The 24,311-nt window shown below is 46.8% G+C and overlaps 1 protein-coding gene across 1 annotated transcript in view; it reads left to right on the forward strand.

Annotated features, from left to right (window-relative positions):
* Positions 1-4,839: 4,839 nt before the first annotated feature.
* The window catches only part of angptl5 (angiopoietin-like 5), a gene marked incomplete at both ends in the record, with an annotated part of 77,915 nt that continues 58,443 nt past the window's right edge, over positions 4,840-24,311 (forward strand). Inside the window, 5 exons of the mRNA XM_084200857.1 lie at positions 4,840-4,983; positions 15,090-15,264; positions 15,638-15,741; positions 16,455-16,548; positions 16,903-17,006. Of these exons, the coding sequence (XP_084056983.1) occupies positions 4,840-4,983; positions 15,090-15,264; positions 15,638-15,741; positions 16,455-16,548; positions 16,903-17,006 (621 nt within the window). The remainder of the gene's footprint in view (positions 4,984-15,089; positions 15,265-15,637; positions 15,742-16,454; positions 16,549-16,902; positions 17,007-24,311) is intronic.

The following is a 24,311-nucleotide window of genomic DNA, read 5'->3' on the forward strand; positions in this document are numbered from 1 at the left end:
CGTTTGTAAATTCAGAGCATCCGTTTGTAAATTCAGAGCATCCGTTTGTAAATTCAGAGCATTTCGCTCTCAGCACACTGGATAGGGTTGATCCGAGCGTTCTGACCTCACATCAGCAGTCAAGCGCCCAAGCTAATTGGCTAACGTTGGCTAGCTTGCTAGCTACTTTCAGACACAAATGAGAGAACACTTAACCCTGTAACTCTGAGATTAACGTGTAAATCTCTCTCGGACAAGGTGATTTATCAATATATTCGCCTGTATTTGCTTGTAATTGCGGCGCCCTCTACATTGATAAGCCTATTCTTTTCCATGTTAGAGCCCTATTGGACAGGTATTACTAGAGAGGTTGGTTTTGTAATTATTATCCAAGCATGTGCATTATTCCAGAGGACGATTCACACAGGATTAGTTGTTCCAAACTGCCCCCTGTAATACTTATTTTTTTCAAATTTAATTGACCCTCATGAATCTTATGATGGAAGCCTGGAGGTTTTTACTGTCAATGTTTTACATTTTAGTCATTTAGCAGACGCTCTTATCCAGAGCGACTTACAGTTAGTGAGTGCATACATTTTTCATACTGTAGGCGTGAAGTATTTCAACATCATGTCTAGACCATAATAGGCTACCCTGATAACTCGTGATCGGCTGCCAAATGTATAGGTCTCCCCATAATATTTAAATTGATGAAGTGTGATCAAAATCATTATTTTAGCAATCCATCCATGGTAGACGTCGTTCCTAATAACAATGCCTCCTATACCTTTTTTTTATTTTTTATTTTTATTTTTTGGGGAGGGGAATGGATCAGCTTAATATTGCAGATAGATTGTATCTTCTATCAATGTAATTGTCTGCATCACTTCCAATCCCCCATGTTTAAAAAAAAAAAAATTTAAATTTATATATATACTCCCCTTTATTATTTTTCAACCCCACCATCCTTTCCCTACTTGGAGTAAATTAGTGAACAACAACGCCCAGGCCTCTACTTCCGGTCTATACTTACTATCTACACCTTATGGACAGAGTTAATTTTACAATAATTCTATTATATATATATATATATTTTTTTTTTTTTATTGCTCCTGAACTTCTTCTACTCTCAACCTCTCCGATCATTTTCATGATGTCCATCCGGTTTGCTTCTATATGCCATATCTTTCTAACTGTGCTCTTTCCCAAAAGCTCCCAACATACAACCTATATACTTATTATGGACACAGTATGCTTACATTATTAGTTATCTTGTTATTATTTGTTGTTATTTGTTATTAGTCCCATCCTTCAACTCTATTCAATACCTCCCATCTATCTCTTAACACCCTCCATATAGGATTTCTATTTGCCATATATATTTCAACCGTACTGTGATGTTTTACAAAAGTTCTGAACCTTTCTATTCTCATTGCTTCTACAGATTGTGAATTAAAAATAAACATTTTTGCTAAAAGTATTATTATATTATTGATTGATTGACTATGACTTTTCAGATCACCCAGTAATGCTATCTGCAAGGTTAGTTCCAGGTAAATATTGCAATCCTTTAGCCATTCCTGGACCTGTGTCCAAAAACAAGCTACAAATGGACAGTACCAAAGCAAATGATCTAATGATTCTATCTCTTCACAGCAAAATCTGCAGAGCTGGGAAGATTGCATCCCCCATATAAATAACATTCTGAAAATGCCTCCTATACCTGCTGATTTGAGCTGCTGAACTGTATTTGCACTTAATTGGGTTTAGCAGGGATCAAATCAAATTTTATTGGTCACATACACATATTTAGCAGATGTTATTGCGGGTGTAGCGAAATGCTTGTGTTCCTAGCTCCAACAGTGCAGTAGTATCTAACAATTCACAACAATACACACAAATCTAAAAGTAAAAGAATGGAATTAAGAAATATATAAATATAAATGTGGAGCTATATACAGGGAGTACCAGATCAATGTGGAGCTATATACAGGGAGTACCAGTACCAGATCAATGTGGAGCTATATACAGGGAGTACCAGTACCAGATCAATGTGGAGCTATATACAGGGAGTACCAGTACCAGATCAATGTGGAGCTATATACAGGGAGTACCAGTACCAGATCATTTACATTACATTTTACATTTACATTTTAGTCATTTAGCAGACGCTCTTATCCAGAGCGACTTACAGTTAGTGAATACATCTTTTTTTTTTATACTGTCCCCCCGTGGGAATCGAACCCACAACCCTGGCGTTGCAAACGCCATGCTCAATCAACTGAGCTACATCCCTGCCGGCCATTCCCTCCCCTACCCTGGACGACACTGGGCCAATTGTGCGCCGCCCATGAGTCTCCCGGTCGCGGCCGGCTGCGACAGAGCCTGGATTCGAACCAGGATCTCTAGTGGCACAGTTAGCACTGCGATGCAGTGCCTTAGACCACTGCGCCACTCAGGAGTACTATGTGGAGATCAATGTGGAGCTATATACAGGGAGTACCAGTACCAGATCAATGTGGAGCTATATACAGGGAGTACCAGTACCAGATCAATGTGGAGCTATATACAGGGAGTACCAGTACCAGATCAATGTGGAGCTATATACAGGGAGTACCAGTACCAGATCAATGTGGAGCTATATACAGGGAGTACCAGTACCAGATCAATGTGTAGCTATATACAGGGAGTACCAGTACCAGATCAATGTGGAGCTATATACAGGGAGTACCAGTACCAGATCAATGTGGAGCTATATACAGGGAGTACCAGAACCAGATCAATGTTCAGAGGTACGAAGTATTTGAGGTAGATGTGTACATGAAGGCAGGGTAAAGTGACTAGGCATCAGGATAGATAATAATAAGGTATTTGAGGTAGATATGTACATGAAGGCAGGGTAAAGTGACTAGGCATCAGGATAGATAATAATAAGGTATTTGAGGTAGATATGTACATGAAGGCAGGGTAAAGTGACTAGGCATCAGGATAGATAATAATAAGGTATTTGAGGTAGATATGTACATGAAGGCAGGGTAAAGTGACTAGGCATCAGGATAGATAATAATAAGGTATGTGAGGTAGATATGTACATGAAGGCAGGGTAAAGTGACTAGGCATCAGGATAGATAATAATAAGGTATTTGAGGTAGATATGTACATGAAGGCAGGGTAAAGTGACTAGGCATCAGGATAGATAATAATAAGGTATTTGAGGTAGATATGTACATGAAGGCAGGGTAAAGTGACTAGGCATCAGGATAGATAATAATAAGGTATTGGAGGTAGATATGGACATGAAGGCAGGGTAAAGTGACTAGGCACCAGGATAGATAATAATAAGGTATTTGAGGTAGATATGTACATGAAGGCAGGGTAAAGTGACTAGGCATCAGGATAGATAATAATAAGGTATTTGAGGTAGATATGGACATGAAGGCAGGGTAAAGTGACTAGGCATCAGGATAGATAATAATAAGAGTAAAATAAAGAACAGAGTAGCAGCAGCAAATGATGTGTGTAAAAGTGTGTGTGTCTTCAGAAAGTATTCTTGCCCTTGACTTATTCCACGTTTTGTTGTTACAGCCTGAATTCAAAATGGATTACAGAAATACAGAAATGTCTCATTTATATAAATATTCACACCCCTGAGTCAATACTTTGTAGAAGCACCTTTGGCAGTAATTACAGCTGTGAGTCTTTCTGGGTAAGTCTCTAAGAGCTTTCCACACCTGGATTGTGCAACATTTGCCCATTATTCTTTTCAAAATTCTTTAAGCTCTGTCAAATATGTTGTTGATCATTGTTAAACAACCATTTTCAGGCCTTGCCATAGATTTTCAAGTAGATTTAAGTCAAAACTGTAACTCGACCACTCAGAAACATTCACTGTCTTCTTGGTAAGCAACTCCTGTGTAGATTTGGTGTTTTAGGTTATTGTCCTGCTGAAAGGTGAATTCATCTCCCAGTGTCTGGTGAAAAGCAGACTGAACCAGGTTTTCCTCTAGGATTTTGCCTGTGCTTAGCTCCATTCCATTCATTTTTTTATCCTGAAAAACACCCCAGTCCTTAACGACATCAAGCATACCCATAACATGATGCAGCCACCACTATGCTTAAAAATATAAAGAGTGGTACTCTCACACATACAATTTATCTGTGTTCCGTCTGGCCCGGCGGCCTTGGGAGTGTTGACCTGTTTAAAGTTTCACTCACAGCGGCCACGGAGAGAGAGATCACACAGTCATCCGGAACAACGTGCTTTCACGCAAGACTCAGTTCATTTATGTGGTTTGGGAGTTCTGCGTCATGGCTGGGTTTCCCTGGGTAATCCGTCATCTTCTGCAAGCCCTGCCACATACGACGAGCGTCGTAGCCGGTGTAATAGGATTCCACCTTCCTCCTATATGTTCCTTTTAGCATGTTTGATATCTTGTTGGAGGTCGTAGCCGGCTTTCTTGTCTGCGTCTGTGTCTGTTCATTGCAAGCGGTAGCTCGAACCTTTAGACCAGGGCAGATATTGCCAGTAATCCATGGTTTTTGGGTTGGATACGTTCGTCACTGTGAGGACAAACGTCGACTAAGGCCCGTGACTGATGTGGCAAACATGACAGTTCTATAGAGAGCCAGTGTGTGTGTTTGTATCTCTCTCACACGGAGCATGCAGATTTTATATTTCAGAGGGAGCCGTGTGTAACAGAATCCAGATGTTGGAGCCTCCGGGCGCCAGGACTTAAACATTCCTCTGACTGACCAGAGCCATAAACATCATGATAAATCCATAGGTGCTCATGCTAACAGATGGTAACAATAGGGTGCCATTTGAGACTGAAGCCTGGATCCAGCTGGGTCCTTACTGGAATGGGTCTGAAGCCTGGATCCAGCTGGGTCCTTACTGGAATGGGTCTGAAGCCTGGATCCAGCTGGGTCCTTTCTGGAATGGGTCTGAAGCCTGGATCCAGCTGGGTCCTTACTGGAATGGGTCTGAAGCCTGGATCCAGCTGGGTCCTTACTGAAATGGGTCTGCTCTGACAGAACTACACACACACAGAGCCCATCGTTATTCTACAGGGAGAGAAGTGCAGTCTCATTTCCTTTAGATGGAACTGTCTTATTAACCGAGTAATGAGACTGGTTGCTAAACACACTGGCCATAGAGGTCTGCTCAGAGCAGAGACTGATTTAACTGTCTTATTAACCGAGTAATGAGACTGGTTGCTAAACACACTGGCCATAGAGGGCTGCTCAGAGCAGAGACTGATTTAACTGTCTTATTAACCCAGTGTCCCTCTACCCTCATACACACAGGAATGTATACAAGCTTACACACACACGCACACACTCCCTCTATTCTGTTTCCTACCTCAGTATGAAGTGTCCCATTTCCCCGAGACATCTGGTTCTGATGTGGAGAGCAGTACACTGCCTCACAGCTGCTAAACCACACCACACAATATATATATAGAGAGAAAGAGAGAGACACAGAGAGAGAGAGAGAGAGAGAGAGAGAGAGAGAGAGAGAGAGAGAGAGAGAGCTAGAGAGAGAGTTCTGTGTTCACAAACAGACCAGCCCCAGGCCAGCAACACAATTATGAGAAAGCAAAAAGATAACTTTTTGAAACACTGGAATGAATCAACCGAATTAGAATGCCCTTAACAGAGAGAGAGAGAGAGAGAGAGAGAGGGGGGGGGGGAGGAGAGAGGGTGATGTTCAATTGTGAGAGGTGGTTCAGCTGTTCAGTAGATCAGTTCCTGGTTCGACTCTACACACACACAGAGACAGAGGGACGGACCGAAACACACCCATCCACGGATTGACACACCGACACACAGGCTGACGGAACAAAACACACTCCCACAGGCTGAGGGAGGAACAGACTATCCAGCAGACATGATGTGGCTGGTAGCAGCTCTGGTCTTTCTGGCCCCTCACCTCCCTGAATCATTCAACATCTCAGCGGTAAGTACAATAGGGACATTGTCCCTAAACAAGTTTGTTTCAAACCTGATGTCATTATGTACTGGTGTTTCTAAATCTGTTTGTTTCAAACCTGATGTCATTATGTACTGGTGTTTCTACATCTGTTTGTTTCAAATCTGATGTCATCATGTACTGCAGTGTTTCTAAACCTGTTTGTTTCAAACCTGATGTCATCATGTACTGCAGTGTTTCTAAACCTGTTTGTTTCAAACCTGATGTCATTATGTACTGCAGTGTTTCTAAATATGTTTGTTTCAAACCTGATGTCATTATGTACTGCAGTGTTTCTAAACCTGTTTGTTTCAAACCTGATGTCATCATGTACTGCAGTGTTTCTACATCTGTTTGTTTCTAACCTGATGTCATTATGTACTGCGGTGTTTCTAAACATGTTTGTTTCAAACCTGATGTCATCATGTACTGCAGTGTTTCTAAACCTGTTTGTTTCAAACCTGATGTCATCATGTACTGCAGTGTTTCTAAATCTGTTTGTTTCTAACCTGGTGTCATTATGTACTGCAGTGTTTCTAAATCTGTTTGTTTCAAACCTGATGTCATCATGTACTGCAGTATTTCTAAATCTGTTTGTTTCTAACCTGATGTCATCATGTACTGCAGTGTTCCTAAACCTGTTTGTTTAAAACCTGATGTCATTATGTACAGCAGTGTTTCTGAACCTGTTTGTTTTAAACTTGACGTCATCATGTACTGCAGTGTTTCTAAACATGTTTGTTTCAAACCTGATGTCATTATGTACTGCAGTGTTTCTAAACCTGTTGTTTCAAACCTGATGTCATCATGTACTGCAGTGTTTCTAAACCTGTTTGTTTCAAACCTGATGTCATTATGTACAGCAGTGTTTCTAAACCGGTTTGTTTCAAACCTGATGTCATTATGTACTGCAGTGTTTCTAAACCTGTTTGTTTCAAAGCTGGATTCATCATGTACTGCAGTGTTCCTAAACCTGTTTGTTTAAAACCTGATGTAATTATGCACTGCAGTGTTTCTAAACCTGTTTGTTTAAAACCTGATGTAATGATGTACTGCAGTGTTTCTGAACCTGTTTGTTTCAAACCTGATGTCATGATGTACTGCAGTGTTTCTAAACCTGTTTGTTTCAAACCTGACGTCATCATGTGCTGCAGTGTTTCTAAACCTGTTTGTTTCAAACCTGATGCCATCATGTACTGCAGTTTCTCTCTGGTCTCTGATCTCTGGTCTCTCTCTGGTCTCTGATCTCTAAGGACTCTCTCAGGTCTATAATAATAATAATAATATGCCATTTAGCAGACGCTTTTATCCAAAGCGACTTACAGTCATGCGTGCATACATTTTTACTTATGGGTGGTCCCGGGGATCGAACCCACTACCTTGGCGTTACAAGCGCCGTGCTCTACCAGCTGAGCTACAGAGGACTCGCTGGTCTATTTGGTCTCTGGTCCCCCTGGTCTCTCTGGTCTCTCTGGTCTCTCTGGCTTCTGATCTCTCTTTTCTCTGGTCTCTCTGGTCTCTCTAGTCTCTGTTCTGTTTCTCTGGTCTCCGGTCTATCTGGTCTCTGTAGTCTCTGGTCATTCTGGTGTCTCTGGTCTCTGGTGTCTCTGGTCTCTGGTCTCTCTGGTCTCTGGTCTCTCTGGTCTCTTATCTTTCCTCTCTCTGGTCTCTCTGGTCTCTCTGGTCTCTCTGGTCTCTGGTCTCTCTGGTCTCTGGTCTCTCTGGTTGCTGGTCTCTCTGGTCTCTTATCTTTCCTCTCTCTGGTCTCTCTGGTCTCTCTGGTCTCTCTGGTCTCTGGTCTCTCTGGTCTCTGGTCTCTCTGATCTCGCTGGTCTCTGGTCTCTGGTCATTCTGGTGTCTCTGGTCTCTGGTCTCTTTGGTCTCCCTAATATCTTTGGTCTCTCTGGTCTCTCATGGTCTCTGGTCTCAATGGTGTCTCTCTGGTCTCTTATATCTCCTCTCCCTCTCTGATCTCTCTGGCCTCTCTGGTCTCTCTGGTCTCTCTAGTTTCTGGTCTCTGGTCTCTCTGGTCTCTGGTCTATCTGGCCTCTCTGGTCTCTGGACTCTCTGGTTTTTGGTCTCTCTGGTCTCTGGTCACTGGTCTGTGTTCTCTCTGGTCTCTGGTCTCTGGATTCTCTGGAATCTTGTCTCTAATCTCTCTGGTCTCTGGTCTCTCTCATCTCTCTGGACTCTGGTATCTTGTCTATTTTATTTCTGATCTATCTGGTCTCTCCTCACTGGTCTCTCTGGTCTCTGGTCTCTCTGGTCTCTGGTGTATGCTCTTTCCTCTCTCTGGTCTCTTTGGTCTCTGATCTCTCTGATGTCTCTGGTTTCTGGTCTCTCTGGTCACCCTGGTCTCTTTGGTCTCTCTGGTCTCCCTGATATATTTGGTCTCTCTGGAATCTGGTGTCTGGTCTCTCAGATCTCTGGTCTCTCTGGTCTCTGTGGTCTCTGTTCTCTCTGGTCTCCGCTCTCTATTGTATCTGGTCTCTCTAATCTCCCTGGTCTTTTTCGTTTCTCTGAAAACATGTGTCTGATATCTCTTGTCTCTCTGGTCTCTCTGGCCTCTCTGGAATCTGGTCTCTGGTCTCTCTCTTTAGAATCTGGTCTCTCTGGTCTCTCAATGGTATCTATAGTTTCTCTCTGGTCTCTGGTCTCTGGTCTCGCTGGTCTCTCTGGCCTCTATGGTCTCGCTGGTGTCTGTTATCTCTAGTCTCCCTAGTCTCTTTGGTCTCTCTGGAATCTGGTGACTTGATTCTCTGTTATCTGTTCTATATGGTCTCTCTAGTCTCTGGTATCTGGTCTCTATGGTATTGCTGATCTCTCTGGTCTCTCTGGTCTCTCTGGTATCTGGTCTGTATGTTCTATGTGGCATCTGGTCTCTCTGTTCTCTAGACTCTCTTATCTCTGGTTACTGGTCTCTCTGGTCTCTGGTCTCTCTTGTCTCTCTGGTCTCTGGTGTTTCTGGTGTTTCTGGTCTCTCTGGTCTTTCTGGTCTCTGGTATCTCTGGTCTCTGTGGTCTCTCTGGTTACTGGTCTCTCTGGTCTCTGGTCTCTCTTGTCTTTCTGGTCTCTGGTCTCCAGTATCTCTGGTCTCTGTAGTTTCTCTGGTTTCTGGTCTGTCTCGTCTCTGATCTCTCTGGTCTCTCTGGTCTCTAGTTTGTCTGGTCTCTGATCTCTCTGGTCTCTCTGGTCTCTCTGATCTCTGGATTCTCTGGTCTTTGGTCTGTCTGGAATCTGGTCTCTGGTCTCTCTGGTCTATCTGGTTTCAGGTTTCTGGTCTCTCTGGTCTCTGGTGACTCTGGTCTCTGTTATTTCTGTTCTCTCTGGTCTCTCTGGTCTCTGTTCTCTCTTGTCTCTGGTCTCTCTGGTCTCCTGTCTCTGGTCTTCCTGGATTCTGGTGTGTCTGGTCTCTGGACTCTGGAATCAGTTCTCTCTGGTTTCTCTGGACTCTGGTCTCTGGTCTCGTTGTTCTCTGATCTATCTGGTCTCTCATCTCAGGACTCTCTGGTCACTGGTGTCTCTAGTCTCTCTGGTTTCTTGTCTCTCTTGTCACTGGTCTCTGCTCTCTGGACTGGTCTCAGGTCTATCTGTTCTCTGATCTATCTGGTCTCTCATCTCAGGTCTCTCTGGTCTCTGGTGTCTATGTTTTCTTTTCTCTCTTGTCTCTGGTCTCGGCTATCTGGTTTCTGGTTTCTCTGGTCTCTCTGTTCTCTCTGGTTTCTGGTATTTTTGTTCTCTGGTCTTTCTGGTCTCTCTGGTCTCCATTGTCTTTTGTTCTGGGGTCTCTCTGGTTTCTCTGGTCTCTGGTCTCTCTGGAATCTGGTCTCTCTGGTCTGTCTGGTCTATCTGGTCTCTCTGGTTGCTCTTGTCTCTCTGGTCTCTCTTGTTTCTGGTCTCTGGTCTCTCCACTTCTTTAGATTAATTTGTCTTTGGTCTCTGGTCTCTCTGATCTTTGGTCTCCTTGGCCTCTCTGGTCTCTGCTATCTCTGGTCTGTGGACTTTCTGGTCTGTCTGGTCTCTGGTCTCTCTGGTCTCCTGTCTCTGGTCTCTCTGGACTCTCTAGACTCTGGTCTTTCTGTTCTCTGATCTATCTGTTCTCTCCTATCTGGTCTCTCTGGTCCCTTTGGTCTCTCTGGAATCGGGTGTCTGGTCTCTCTGGTCTCTTGTATCTGATATCTATGGTCACTATGGTCTCTGTGGTCTCTGGTCTCTCTTGTCTGTCTGGTCTCTGGTCTCTCTGGTCTAAGGTCGCTCTGGTCTCTGATCTATCTGGTTTCTCTGGTCTCTCTAGTCTCTGGTCTCTCTAGTTTCAGGTCTCTCTGGAAACTGGTCTCTGGTCTGTCTGGTCTCTGGTTTCTCTGGTCTCTCTGGTTTCTGGTCTCGGATCTCTCTGGTCTCTCTGGTTTCTGGTCTCCCTGGAATCTGTTCACTGATCTCTCTGGTCTCTGGTCTCTCTGGTCTTTGGTCTCTCTTGCATTCTGGTGTCTGGTCTCTCTGGTCTCACGGGTCTCTGTGCTCTCTGGTCTCTCTGGTCTCTCTTGTCTCTGGTCGCTCTGGTCTCTGGTCTCTCTGGTTTCTGGTCTCTTATCTCATTGGTCTCTCTGGTCTCTCTGGTCTGTCTGGCCTCTCTAGATTATGGTCTCTCTGGTTTCTGGTCTCTATGACATCTGGTCTATCTGGTCTCTGTTCTCTCTGTTCTCTCTTGTCTCTGGTTGCTCTGGTCTCTGGTCTCTCTGGTCTCTCTTGTCTCTGGTTGCTCTGGTCTCTGGTCTCTCTGGTCTCTTTTGTCTCTCTAGTCTCTTTTGTCTCTCTGGTTTCTGGTCTCTTATCTCATTGGTCTCTCTGGTCTCTCTGGTCTATCTGGTCTCTGTTCTCTCTGTTCTCTTTGGTCTCAGGTCTCTCTGGTGTCTGGTCTCTCTGATTTCTGGTCTCTCTGATCTCTGGACTCTCTGGAATCTGGTCTCTGGTCTCTCTTTTCTCTGTTCTCTCTGGTCTCTCTCTAGTCTCTCAATGGTCTCTGATATCTCTGGTGTCTGGTCTCTCTGGTCTCTGGTCTTTCTGGTCTCTCTGGTTTCTGTTTTGTCTGGTGTCTGGTCTCTGTTCTCTCTGGTCTCTGGCTCTGGTCTTTCTGGTTTCTGGTCTGTCTGGTCTCTGGTCTCTCTGGATTTTGGTCTCTGATCTCTCTGGTCTCTCTGGTCTCTGGTTTGTCTGGTCTCTGGTCTTTATGGTCCCTTGTTTCTCTGATCTCTGGATTCTCTGGTCTTTGGTCTGTCTGGAATCTGGTCTCTGGTCTCTCTGGTCTCTTTTGTCTCTCTGGTTTCTGGTCTCTTATCTCATTGGTCTCTCTGGTCTCTCTGGTCTTTCTGGCCTCTCTAGATTATGGTCTCTCTGGTTTCTGGTCTCTATGAAATCTGGTCTCTCTGATCTCTGGTCTATCTGGTCTCTGTTCGCTCTGTTCTCTTTGGTCTCTGGTCTCTCTGGTGTCTGGTCTCTCTGATTTCTGGTCTCTCTGATCTCTGGACTCTCTGGAATCTAGTCTCTGGTCTCTCTGTTCTCTGTTCTCTCTGGTCTCTCTCTAGTTTCTCAATGGTCTCTGGTATCTCTGGTGACTGGTCTCTCTGGTCTCTGGTCTTTCTGGTCTCTCTGGTTTCTGTTTTCTGTTTTCTCTGGTGTCTGGTCTCTCTGTTCTCTCTGGTCTCTGGCTCTGGTCTTTCTGGTTTCTGGTCTGTCTGGTCTCTGGTCTCTCTGGATTTTGGTCTCTGGTCTCTCTGGACTCTGGTCTCTCTGGTTTCTTGTCTCTCTGGAATCTGGTGTCTGGTCTTTTTGGTCTCGCTTGTCTCTCTGGTCTCTGGTCTCTCTGGTTTCTCTGGTTTCTGGTCACTGATCTCTTTGTTCTCTGTGGTTTCTCCGGCCTCTCTAGATTATGGTCTCTCTGGTTTCTGGTCTCTATGGAATATGGTCTCTGTTCTCTCTGGTCTCTCTCGTCTCTGGTCTGTCTGATCTCTGATCTCTCTGGTCTCTCTGGTCTCTGGTCTATTGTTTTGTTGTCTCTGGAATCTGGTCTCTGGTCTCTCTGGTATCTGGTCTCTCTTGTCTATTTTGTCTCTGGTCTCTGGTCTCTCTGGTCTCTGGTCTTTCAGGTCTCTGGTCTCTCTGGTCTCTGGTCTTTCAGGTCTCTGGTCTCTCTGATCTTGGTCTGTCTGATCTCTCTGGTCTCTGGTCCCTCTGGTCTCTGTTCTCTGGTCTATCTTGTATTTGGTCTCTCTGGTCTCTGGTCTCTCTGGTCTCTGGTCTCTCTGGTTTCCAGTCTCTCTGGTCTCTGGTCTCTCTGGAATCTGGTCTCTGGTCTCTCTGGTATCTGGTCTGTCTGGTCTCTCTCTAGTCTCTCAATGGTCTCTGGTCTCTCTGGTCTCTCTGGTCTGTCTGGCCTTTTTAGATCATGGTCTCTCTGGTTTGTGGTCTCTATGAAATCTGGTCTCTGGTCTCTCTTGTCTCTGGTCTGTCTGATCTCTCTGATCTCTGGTCTCTCTGGTCTCTGGGGTATGTTTTCTCTCTGGAATCTGGTCACTGGTCTGTCTGGTATCTGGTCTCTCTGGTCTCTTTGGTCTCTGGTCTTTCTGGTCTCTGGCCCCTCTGTTTTCCGGTCTCTTTGGTCTCTGTTCTCTCTGTTCTCTGGTCTCTCTGGTTTCTGTTTTCTCTGGTGTCTGGTCTCTCTATTCCCTCTGGTCTCTGGTCTTTCTGGTTTCTGGGTTGTCTGGTCTCTGGTCTCTCTGGATTCTGATCTCTGGATTATGTTCTCTCTGGTTTCTGGTCTATCTGGAATATGGTGTCTGGTCTCTTTGGTATCTCTGATCTCTCTGGTTCTCTGGTCTCTCTGGTTTCTGTTCGGTCTGATCTCTCTGGTTCTCTGGTCTCTCTGGTCTCTCTTGTCTCTCTGGTTTCTGGTCTCTAATCTCTTTGGTCTCTCTGGTCTCTCCGGCCTCTCTAGATTATGGTCTCTCTGGTTTCTGGTCTCTATGGAATATGGTCTCTCTGGTCTCTGGTCTGTCTGATCTCTCTGATCTTTGGTCTGTCTGGTCTCGGGTCTCTATGGTCTCTCTGGTATCTCTGGTTTCTGGTCTCTCGTGTTTGTTTTCTCTGGAATCTGGTCTCTGGTCTCTCTAGTATCTGGTCTCTCTGGTCTCTGGTCTCTCTGGTCTCTGGTCTCTCTGGTCTCTGGTCCCTCTGGTGTCTCTGGTCTCTCTGGTCTCTGTTCTCTCTGTTTTCCAGTCTCTCTCGTCTCTGGTCTCTCTGGAATCTGTTCTCTCTGTTTTCCGGTCTCTCTCGTCTCTGGTCTCTCTGGAATCTGGTCTCTGGTCTCTCTAGTCTCTGGTCTCTCTGGTCTCTGGTCTCTGGTCTCTGCAATCTTTTCTCTGGTCTCTGGTCTCTCTGGACTCTGGTCTCTCTGGTCTTTAGTCTGCTGTCCTAAGAAGTGTTTTAGACCAGACTAGCAACAAAACCTTTACCAGTTCTTCCCTGACTTACCTGGATAAACAAACGTCTCAGCTGTTAGGCCATCATTAGATCCCAGAATAAAATGGAATAGATACCTAGCTAGCGGCCATAGATACACTACATTACCAACAGGATGTGGACACCTGCTCGTCAAAAATCTCATTCCAAAATCATGGGCATTAATATGGAGTTGGTCCCCCTTTGCTGCTATAACAGCCTCCACTCTTCTGGGAAGGCTTTCCACTAGATGTTGGAACACTGCTGCGGGGACTTGCTTCCATTCAGCCACAAGAGCATTAGTGAGGTCGGGCACTGATGTTGGGCGATTAGACCTGGCTCGCAGTTAGCTTTCCAATTCATCCCAAAGGTGTTCGATGGGGTTGAGGTTGAGGCTCTTTGCAGGCCAGTCAAGTTCTTCCACACCGTTCTCGACAAACCATTTCTGTATGGACCTCACTTTGTGCACAGGGGCATTGTCATGCTGAAACAAGAAAGGGCCTTTCCGAAACTGTTGCCACAACGTTGGAAGCACAGAATAATCTCGAATGTCATTGAATGCTGTAGCGTTAAGACTTCCCTTCACTGGAACTAAGGAGCCTGAACCATGAAAAGCAGCCCCAGACCATTATTTCTCTTCCACCTAACTTTACAGTTGGCACTATGCACTCAGGCAGGTAGCGTTCTCCTGGCATCCGCCAAATCCAGATTTGTACGTCGGACTGCCAGATGGTGAAGTGTGATTCATCACTCCAGAGATTGCGTTTCCACTTCTCTACAGTCCAATTGCGGCGAGCTTTACACCACTTCAGCCGATGCTTGGCATTGAGCATGGTGATCTTAGGCTTGTGTGCGGTTGCTCGGCCATGGAAACCCATTTCATGAAGCTCCCGACTAACAGTTATTGTGCTGACCTTGCTTCCAGAGGCAGTTTGGAACTCGGTAGTGAGTGTTGCAACCGAGGATAGACAATTTTTATACGCTACGCGCTTCAACACTCGGCGGTCCTGTTCTGTGAGCTTGTGTGGCCTACCACTTCGCGGCGGAGCCGTTGTTGCTCCTAGACGTTTCCACTTCACAATAACAGCACTTACAGTTGACCAGGGCAGCTCTAGCAGGGCAGAAATGTTACGAACTGACTTGTTGGAAAGGTGGCATCCTATGACGGTGGCACATTGAAAGTCACCCAGCTCTTCAGTAAGGCCATTCTACTGCCAATGTTTGTCTATGGAGATTGCATGGCTGTGTGCTCTATTGTATACACCTGTCAGCAATGTGTGTGGCTGAAATAGCCGAATCCACTAATTTGAAGGGGTGTCCACATACTTTTGAATATATTTTAATATTAATATAATAAAATGCCATTTAGCAGACGCTTTTATCCAAAGCGACTTACAGTCATGTGTGCATACATTTTTACGTATGGGGTGGTCCCGGGGATCGAACCCACTACCCTGGCGTTACAAGCGCCGTGCTCTACCAATTGAGCTACAGAGGACCACATTTTGTAGCTAGATTTGGAGATGACTCTTTACCAGAGAGATAGATACTGGTTCAACTGGTCTGAGGAGGCAGCTAGGATAGGTAATTGGACAGGGGTTAGAGGTCACGGGTCAGTGATGCTGTTTGTATTCTGATTGGTCAGGACCCAGGAAGCAGCAGCATCACTCTGAAACAATCTGAGACGCTCGCTGAGGATTTCCCAGAAGCCTCTGTGAGAACCGATAAGCCCCTGGGGGTGCGGCATGGCCGGGAGGCATGTACCATCCCCTGTGATGTCACCGCCAAGATGCTAAGAGAGGAGAAACACTCACTGTGTGGTGAGTACTCTTCATCAACATCATCAACATCATCATCATCATCAACATCATCAACACCATCATATTCACCATCATCATCATCATCATCACCATCATCATCATCATCATCATCATATTCACCACCATCATGATAATAGTCATAGCCATACAACTTGTCATGTGTTGTGTTGTGTTGTGTGTGTGTGTGTGTGTGTGTGTGTGTGTTGTGTGTGTGTGTGTGTGTGTGGTGTCTGTGTGTTGTGTTGTGTGTGTGTGTGTTTGCATGTGCGCGTTGTGTGTGTGGCGTCTGTGTGTTGTGTTGTGTGTGTGTGTGTGTGTGTGTGTGTTTGCATGTGCGTGTTGTGTGTGTGGTGTCTGTGTGTTGTGTATGCAGGCCACCTGCAGCAGTCTCTAGTGTCATATGGGAGGAGCACCAGGAAGCTGATCAGAGATCTGATGGAGGAACAGCAGAGAGCCATGGAGTTCCTCACCAGTCAGGTATGCATGGAGTTCCTCACCAGTCAGGTATGCATGCTGACAGACAGACAGAGGCACGCACGCACGCACGCACGCACGCACGCACGCACACCACACACACACCACACCACACCACACCACACCACACACACACCACACAAACCACACACACACACACCACACCACACCACACCACACCACACCACACCACACCACACACACACCACACAAACCACACACACACACACCACACCACACCACACCACACCACACCACACACACACCACACCACACCACACCACACCACACGCACACCACACCACACCACACCACACACACACCACACCACACCACACCACACCACACACACACCACACCACACCACACCACACCACACCACACCACACCACACCACACCACACCACACCACACACACACCACACAAACCACACACACACACACCACACCACACCACACCACACCACACCACACACACACCACACAAACCACACACACACACACCACACCACACCACACCACACCACACCACACACACACCACACCACACCACACCACACCACAGACACACACACGCACGCACACCACACCACACCACACAAACCACAGACACACACGCGCAAGCACACACACATGCACTGCAAGGTGACAGAGCTGAGTTTGCGTGTGTGTGTGTGTGTGTGTGTGTGTGTGTGTGTGTGTGTGTGTGTGAGTAGGTGACAGAGCTGATGACCAAAGTTCAGACACTGAGCTCGGAGGTGCAGAGGAGCAACACTGAGATTTACTCAGCCAAGCCTGTCCAGTCACACGGTAATAGTCCCCATAGTAACACTACCCATGATAACAGTCCCCATGGTAATGCTCCCCACGGTAACAGTCCCCATGGTAGCGCTCCCTGTGGTAACAGTCCCTATGGTAATGCTCCCCGTGATAACAGTCCCCATGGTAATGCTCCCCATGGTAACAGTCCTCATGAAATTCCACCCGTGGTAACAGTCCCATAGTAACAAACACTCCCCGTGGTAACAGTTCCCACAGTAACAAACACTCCCCACGGTAACAGTCGCCATAGTAACACTCATAACATCCTTGCCTGCCAACCCGTTGTCACTCTACTGCCTCTGTAGACTGCTGAAACCGTGTCGGGTGTGTGTGTGTGTGCAGGTCGTGACTGCAGTGACATTAAGGACACTCTGGGCTCTGTCGTTCCTACGATCCCTAGCGGCATCTATATCATCCACCCTGAGAACACGGACACTGCCTTTGAGGTAAACACACACACACATGGCCCAGTGCATCACTGGAGGTGAGCTCCCAGCCATCCAGGATGTACATGCCAGGCGGTGTCTGAGAAAAGCATGAAAAATGTCCAATGACTCCAGCCACCCGAGACATGGACTGTTCTCCATGGTCCCGTCTGGCAGGCGATACTGCTGCATCAAGGCTCAGACCAACAGACTCCTAAACAGCTTCTGTCCCCTGGCCAAAACATTGTTAAATGGCTAACTGCTACTGCTCTCCCTCTCCCACATACTATCCACACTGACTATTTGCCCACCCACAGGTCTCTACCCACTCAGACACAACGTACGCTGCTGCTAAAATGATTATTGATTAGATGTATTACTCCATTACACTACTGTTCATTGATTATTGATTGCCATTACCATTAGTATCTATCTATTTATCCTGCTACTAGTCACTATTACTCCTGTCTACTTGTATACAGTGGGGAAAAAAAGTATTTAGTCAGCCACCAATTGTGCAAGTTCTCCCACTTAAAAAGATGAGAGAGGCCTGTAATTTTCATCATAGGTACACGTCAACTATGACAGACGAAATGAGCATTTTTTTTCTCCAGAAAATCACATTGTAGGATTTTTTTTGAATTTATTAGCAAATTATGGTGGAAAATAAGTATTTGGTCAATAACAAAAGTTTCTCAATACTTTGTTATATACCCTTTGTTGGCAATGACACAGGTCAAACGTTTTCTGTAAGTCTTCACAAGGTTTTCACACACTGTTGCTAGTATTTTGGCCCATGCCTCCATGCATCTAGATCTCCTCTAGAGCAGTGATGTTTTGGGGCTGTCGCTGGGCAACACAGACTTTCAACTCCCTCCAAAGATTTTCTATGGGGTTGAGATCTGGAGACTGGCTAGGCCACTCCAGGACCTTGAAATGTTTCTTACGAAGCCACTCCTTCGTTGCCCGGGCGGTGTGTTTGGGATCATTGTCATGCTGAAAGACCCAGCCACGTTTCATCTTCAATGCCCTTGCTGATGGAAGGAGGTTTTCACTCAAAATCTCACGATACATGGCCCCATTCATTCTTTCCTTTACACGGATCAGTCGTCCTGGTCCCTTTGCAGAAAAACAGCCCCAAAGCATGATGTTTCCACCCCCATGCTTCACAGTAGGTATGGTGTTCTTTGGATGCAACTCAGCATTCTTTGTCCTCCAAACACGACGAGTAGTTGAGTTTTTACCAAAAAGTTATATTTTGGTTTCATCTGACCATATGACATTCTCCCAATCCTCTTCTGGATCATCCAAATGCACTCTAGCAAACTTCAGACGGGCCTGGACATGTACTGGCTTAAGCAGGGGGACACGTCTGGCACTGAGTCCCTGGCGGCGTAGTGTGTTACTGATGGTAGGCTTTGTTACTTTGGTCCCAGCTCTCTGCAGGTCATTCACTAGGTCCCCCCGTGTGGTTCTGGGATTTTTGCTCACCGTTCTTGTGATCATTTTGACCCCACGGGGTGAGATCTTGCGTGGAGCCCCAGATCGAGGGAGATTATCAGTGGTCTTGTATGTCTTCCATTTCCTAATAATTGTTCCCACAGTTAATTTCTTCAAACCAAGCTGCTTACCTATTGCAGATTCAGTCTTCCCAGCCTGGTGCAGGTCTACAATTTTGTTTCTGGTGTCCTTTGACAGCTCTTTGGTCTTGGCCATAGTGGAGTTTGGAGTGTGACTGTTTGAGGTTGTGGACAGGTGTCTTTTATACTGATAACAAGTTCAAACAGGTGCCATTAATACAGGTAACGAGTGGAGGACAGAGGAGCCTCTTAAAGAAGAAGTTACAGGTCTGTGAGAGCCAGAAATCTTGCTTGTTTGTAGGTGACCAAATACTTATTTTCCACCATAATTTGCAAATAAATTCATTAAAAATCCTACAATGTGATTTTCTGGATTTTTTTTCTCAATTTGTCTGTCATAGTTGACGTGTACCTAATGATGAAAATTACAGGCCTCTCTCATCTTTTTAAGTGGGAGAACTTGCACAATTGGTGGCTGACTAAATTCTTTTTCCCCACTGTATATTACCATTAGTATATTACCATTAGTATTGATGTTGGGCGATTAGGCCTGGCTCGCAGTCGGCGTTCCAATTCGTCCGATAGCTGTTCGATGGAGTTAAGGTCAGGGCTCTGTGCGGGCCAGTCAAGTTCTTCCACACTGATCTCGACAAACCATTTCTGTTGTCACGATCGTTGGTTAGAGATGAGGACCAAGGCGCAGCGTTGAAGGTGAACATATCCTTTTATTACTGATCACACGATCAAAACAATAAACGATAACGTGACGTCTACAGTTTAACACAAACCGAAATGAACAAGAAACCACAAACACAAAGTGAAAGACAGACAGTTAAATATGGCTCCCAATCAGAGACACCCAGCTGACACTCGTTGCCTCTGATTGGGAGTCACTCAGCCCAACATAGAAAATCAAACATAGAATTACACACCCTGGCTCAACATAACATAGTCCCCAGAGCCAGGGCGTGACAGTACCCCCCCCCAAAGGCGCGGACTCCGGCCGCGCCAAACAACCACAACAGGGGAGGGACCGGGTGGGCACTCCGCCTCGGCGGCGGATCCGGCTCCGGACATGACCCAGGCACGGGTTGTGCTGGACTGACGACGCACACCCCTGGCTTGATGCGTGGAGGAGGAACGGGCCGGACCGGGCTGACGAAGCGCACCCCTGACTTGGTGCGGGGAGCAGGAAGGAGCCGGACCGGGCTGACGACGCGCACCACTGACCCGGTGCGGGGAGCTTGGACGGGCCGGACCGGGCTGGCGACGCGCACCACAGACTTGGTGCGGAGAGCAGGAACGGGCCGGACAGGGCTGACGAAACGCACCATAGACTTGGTGCGGAGAGCAGGCACGGGCCGTGCCGGACTGACGACGCACACCACTGGCTTGGTGCGGGAAGCTTGGATGGGCCGGACTGGGCTGGCGACGCGCACCACAGACTTGGTGCGGAGAGCAGGAACGGGCCGGACAGGGCTGACGAAACGCACCATAGACTTGGTGCGGAGAGCAGGCACGGGCCGTGCCGGACTGACGACGCACACCACTGGCTTGGTGCGGGAAGCTTGGATGGGCCGGACTGGGCTGGCGACGCGCACCACAGACTTGGTGCGGAGCGCAGGAACGGGCCGGGCTGGGCTGTCGACGCACACCGTAGGTTTGGTGCGGGGAGCAGGAATAGACCGGACCGTACTGGGGACACACACCACTGGCTCTACACCGGGATCTGGAACGGGCCGGACCGGACTGGCAACACACGCCAGTACCTCTCGCCGTGCCTCTACACCCTCCATCCCCTCTTCTACCAGTGGCCCCCGTAACCTGGCGGCCTCCTCTGCAACCCCGCTGGACCGCTCCATAGCGGCCTCCTGCTGCCCCGACGTCGTGAGCCCCCCCCCTAAAAATTTTCTGGGGGTCTCTCCTCCCCGTGGGCCAGGCCTCCATCATTCTCGCCAGACTCTCACCCCACTGCTCCAAACTCCAACCTCTCTCCTCTTCTCTTGGCTTGGCCCAGTCGAGACTCCTACTCAACTGCTCCCAAGTCCATCCTCTCTCTTCTTCATGCTGCTTGGTCCTGTTATGGTGGTTTCTTCTGTCACGATCGTTGGTTAGAGATGAGGACCAAGGCGCAGCGTTGAAGGTGAACATATCCTTTTATTACTGATCACACGATCAAAACAATAAACGATAACGTGACGTCTACAGTTTAACACAAACCGAAATGAACAAGAAACCACAAACACAAAGTGAAAGACAGACAGTTAAATATGGCTCCCAATCAGAGACACCCAGCTGACACTCGTTGCCTCTGATTGGGAGTCACTCAGCCCAACATAGAAAATCAAACATAGAATTACACACCCTGGCTCAACATAACATAGTCCCCAGAGCCAGGGCGTGACATCTGTATGGACCTCGCTTTGTGCATAGGAGCATTTTCATGCTGAAACAGGAAAGGGCCTTCCCCAAACTGTTGCCACAATGTTGGAAGCACAGAATCGTCTAGAATGTCATTGTATGCTGTAGCGTTAAGATTTCCCTTCACTGGAACTAAGGGGCCTAGCCCGAACCATGAAAAACAGCCCCAGACCATTATTCCTCCTCCAACAAACTTTACAGTTGGCACTATGCATTGGGGCAGGTAGCGTTCTCCTGGCATCCGCCAAACCCAGATTCGTACTACCAGGTGGTGAAGCGTGATTCATCACTCCAGAGAACACGTTTCCACTGCTCCAGAGTCCAATGGCGGCGAGCTTTACACCACTCCAGCCGACAGCTTCCACCGAGTCCAATAGTGGCGAGCTCCTGACGAACAGTTATTGGGGCTGACGTTGCGTCCAGAGGCAGTTTGGAACTCGGTAGTGAGCATTGCAACCCCCGAAAGACAATTTTTATGCGCTAAAGCTCTCGGCGGTCCCGTTCTGTGAGCTTGTGTGGCCTACAACTTTGCGGCTTTGGAAAGGTGGCATCCTATAACGGTGCCACGTTGAAAGTCACTGACCTCTTCAGTAAGGCCATTATATTGTTTGTCTATGGAGATTGCATGGCATTTTAAGGGCTGTCAACATACTTTTGTATATATAGTGTACCTCAACCACTCCAGTACCCCTGTTCATTGAATAAGGTACTGACCTGTATATCCAACCACTCCAGTACCCCTGTTCATTGAATAAGGTACTGACCCTGACCTGTATATACAGCGCATTTGGAAAGTATTCAGACCCCTTGACTTTTTCCACATTTTGTTACGTTACAGCCTTATTCTACAATGGATTAAATTGTTTGTGTCCCTCATCAATCTACACACAATACCCCATAATGACAAAGCAAAAACAGGTTTTTAGAAATTTTTGCAAATGTATTCAAAATAAAAACGGGAATATCATATTTACATATATATTCAGACCCTTTCCTCAGTACTTTGTTGAAGCACTTTTTGCAGCATTTACAACCTCAAGTCTTCTTGGGTATGACGCTACAAGCTTGGCACACCTGTATTTGGGGAGTTTCTCCCATTCTTCTCTGCAGATCCTCTCAAGCTCTGTCAGGTTGGATGGGGAGCGTCGCTGCACAGCTATTTTCAGGTCTCTCCAGAGATGTTAGATTGGGTTCAAGTCCGGGCTCTGGCCGGGCCACTCAAGGACATTCAGAGACTTGACCTGAAGCCACTCCTGCGTTGTCTTGGCTGTGTGCTTAGGGTCATTGTCCTGTTAGAAGGTCAACCTTCACCCCAGTCTGAGGTCCTGAGTGCTCTGGAGCAGGTTTTCATCAAGGATCTCTCTGTATTTTGCTCAGTTCATCTTTCCCTCAATCCTGAGTAGATTGGTGGAGTGCTGCAGAGATGGTTGTCCTTCTGGAAGGTTCTCCCATCTCCACAGAAGAACTCTGGAGCTCTGTCAGAGTGACCATCGGATTCTTGGTCACCTCCCTGACCAAGGCCCTTCTCCCCTGATTATTCAGTTTGGCCGGGCGGCCAGCTCTAGGAAGAGTCTTGGTGGTTCCAAACTTCTTCCATTTAAGAATGATGGAGGCCACTGTGTTCTTGGGGAACTTCAATGCTGCAGAAATGTTTTGGTACCCTTCCCCAGATATGTGCCTCGACACAATCTTGTCTCGGAGATCTACGGACAATTCCTTCGACCTCATGGCTTGGTTGTTGCTCTGACATGCACTGTCAACTGTGGGACCTTATATTAGGGAAGCAAAGGCTAGCTTTTTCAAACAGAAATTTGCATCCTGTAGCACTAACTCCAAAAAGTTTTGGGACACTGTAAAGTCCATGGAGAATAAGAGCACCTCCTCCCAGCTGCCCACTGCACTGAGGCTAGGAAACACTATCACCACCGATAAATCTACAATAATCGAGAATTTCAACAAGCATTTTGCTACGGCTGGCCATGCTTTCCACCTGGCTACCACTACCCCGGCCACCAGCTCTGCACCCTCCGCTGTAACTTGCCCATGCCCCCCCCCCGCTTCTCCTTCACACAAATTCAGACAGCTGATGTTCTGAAAGAGCTGCTAAATCTGGACCCTTACAAATCATCTGGGCTAGACAATCTGGACCCTTTCTTTCTAAAATGAGCCGCCGGAATTGTCGCAACCCCTATTACTAGCCTGTTCAACCTCTCCTTCGTAACGTCTGAGATCCCCAGTGATTGGAAAGCTGCCGCGGTCATCCCCCTCTTCAAAGGGGGTGACACTCTAGATGCAAACTGTTACAGAACTACAGTGTATATCCATCCTGCCCTGCCTTTCGAAAGTTTTTGAAAGCCAAGTTAACAAACAGATCACCAACCATTTCGAATCACACCGTACCTTCTCCGCTATGCAATTCGGTTTCCATGCTGGTCATGGGTGCACCTCAGCCACGCTCAAGGTCCTAAACGATATTATAACCGCGATCGATAATAGACAGTACTGTGCAGCCGTCTTCATCGACCTGGCCAAGGCTTTCGACTCTGTCAACCACCGCATTCTTATTGGCAGACTAAATAGCCTTGGTTTCTCAAATGACTGCCTCGCCTGGTTCACCAACTACTTCTCAGATAGAGTTCAATGTGTCAAATCGGAGGGCCTGTTGTCTGGACCTATGGCAGTCTCTATGGTGGTGCCACAGGGTTCAATTCTTGTGCCGACTCTTTTCTCCGTGTATATCAATGATGTCGCTCTTGCTGCTGGTGACTCTCAGATCCACCTCTACGCAGACGACAGCATTTTGGATACATCTGGCCCTTCATTGGACACTGTGTTAACAAACCTCCAAACGAGCTTCAATGCCATACAACACTCCTTCCGTAGCCTCCAACTGCTCTTAAACACAAGTATTTACATTTACATTTACATTTACAATGCATACTCTTCAATCGAACGCTGCTGGCACCCGCCCACCCGACTAGAATCACTACTCTTGATGGGTCTAACCTAGAGTATGTGGACAACTACAAATACCTAGGTGTCTTGTTAGACTGTAAACTCTCCTTCCAGACTCACATTAAGCATCTCCAATCCAAAGTTAAATCTAGAATCGGCTTCCTATTTCGCAACAAAGCCTCCTTCACTCATGCTGCCAAACATGCCCTCGTAAAACTGACTATCCTACCGATCCTTCACTTCGGCGATGTCATTTACAAAATAGCCTCCAACACTCTACTCAGCAAATTGGATGTAGTCTATCACAGTGCCATCCGTTTTGTCACCAAAGCCCCATATACTACCCACCACTGTGACCTGTACGCTCTTG

This window comes from Coregonus lavaretus (assembly GCF_964263955.1).
Source record: "Coregonus lavaretus genome assembly, contig: HAP1_SCAFFOLD_384, whole genome shotgun sequence".
Lineage (NCBI taxonomy): Eukaryota > Metazoa > Chordata > Actinopteri > Salmoniformes > Salmonidae > Coregonus > Coregonus lavaretus.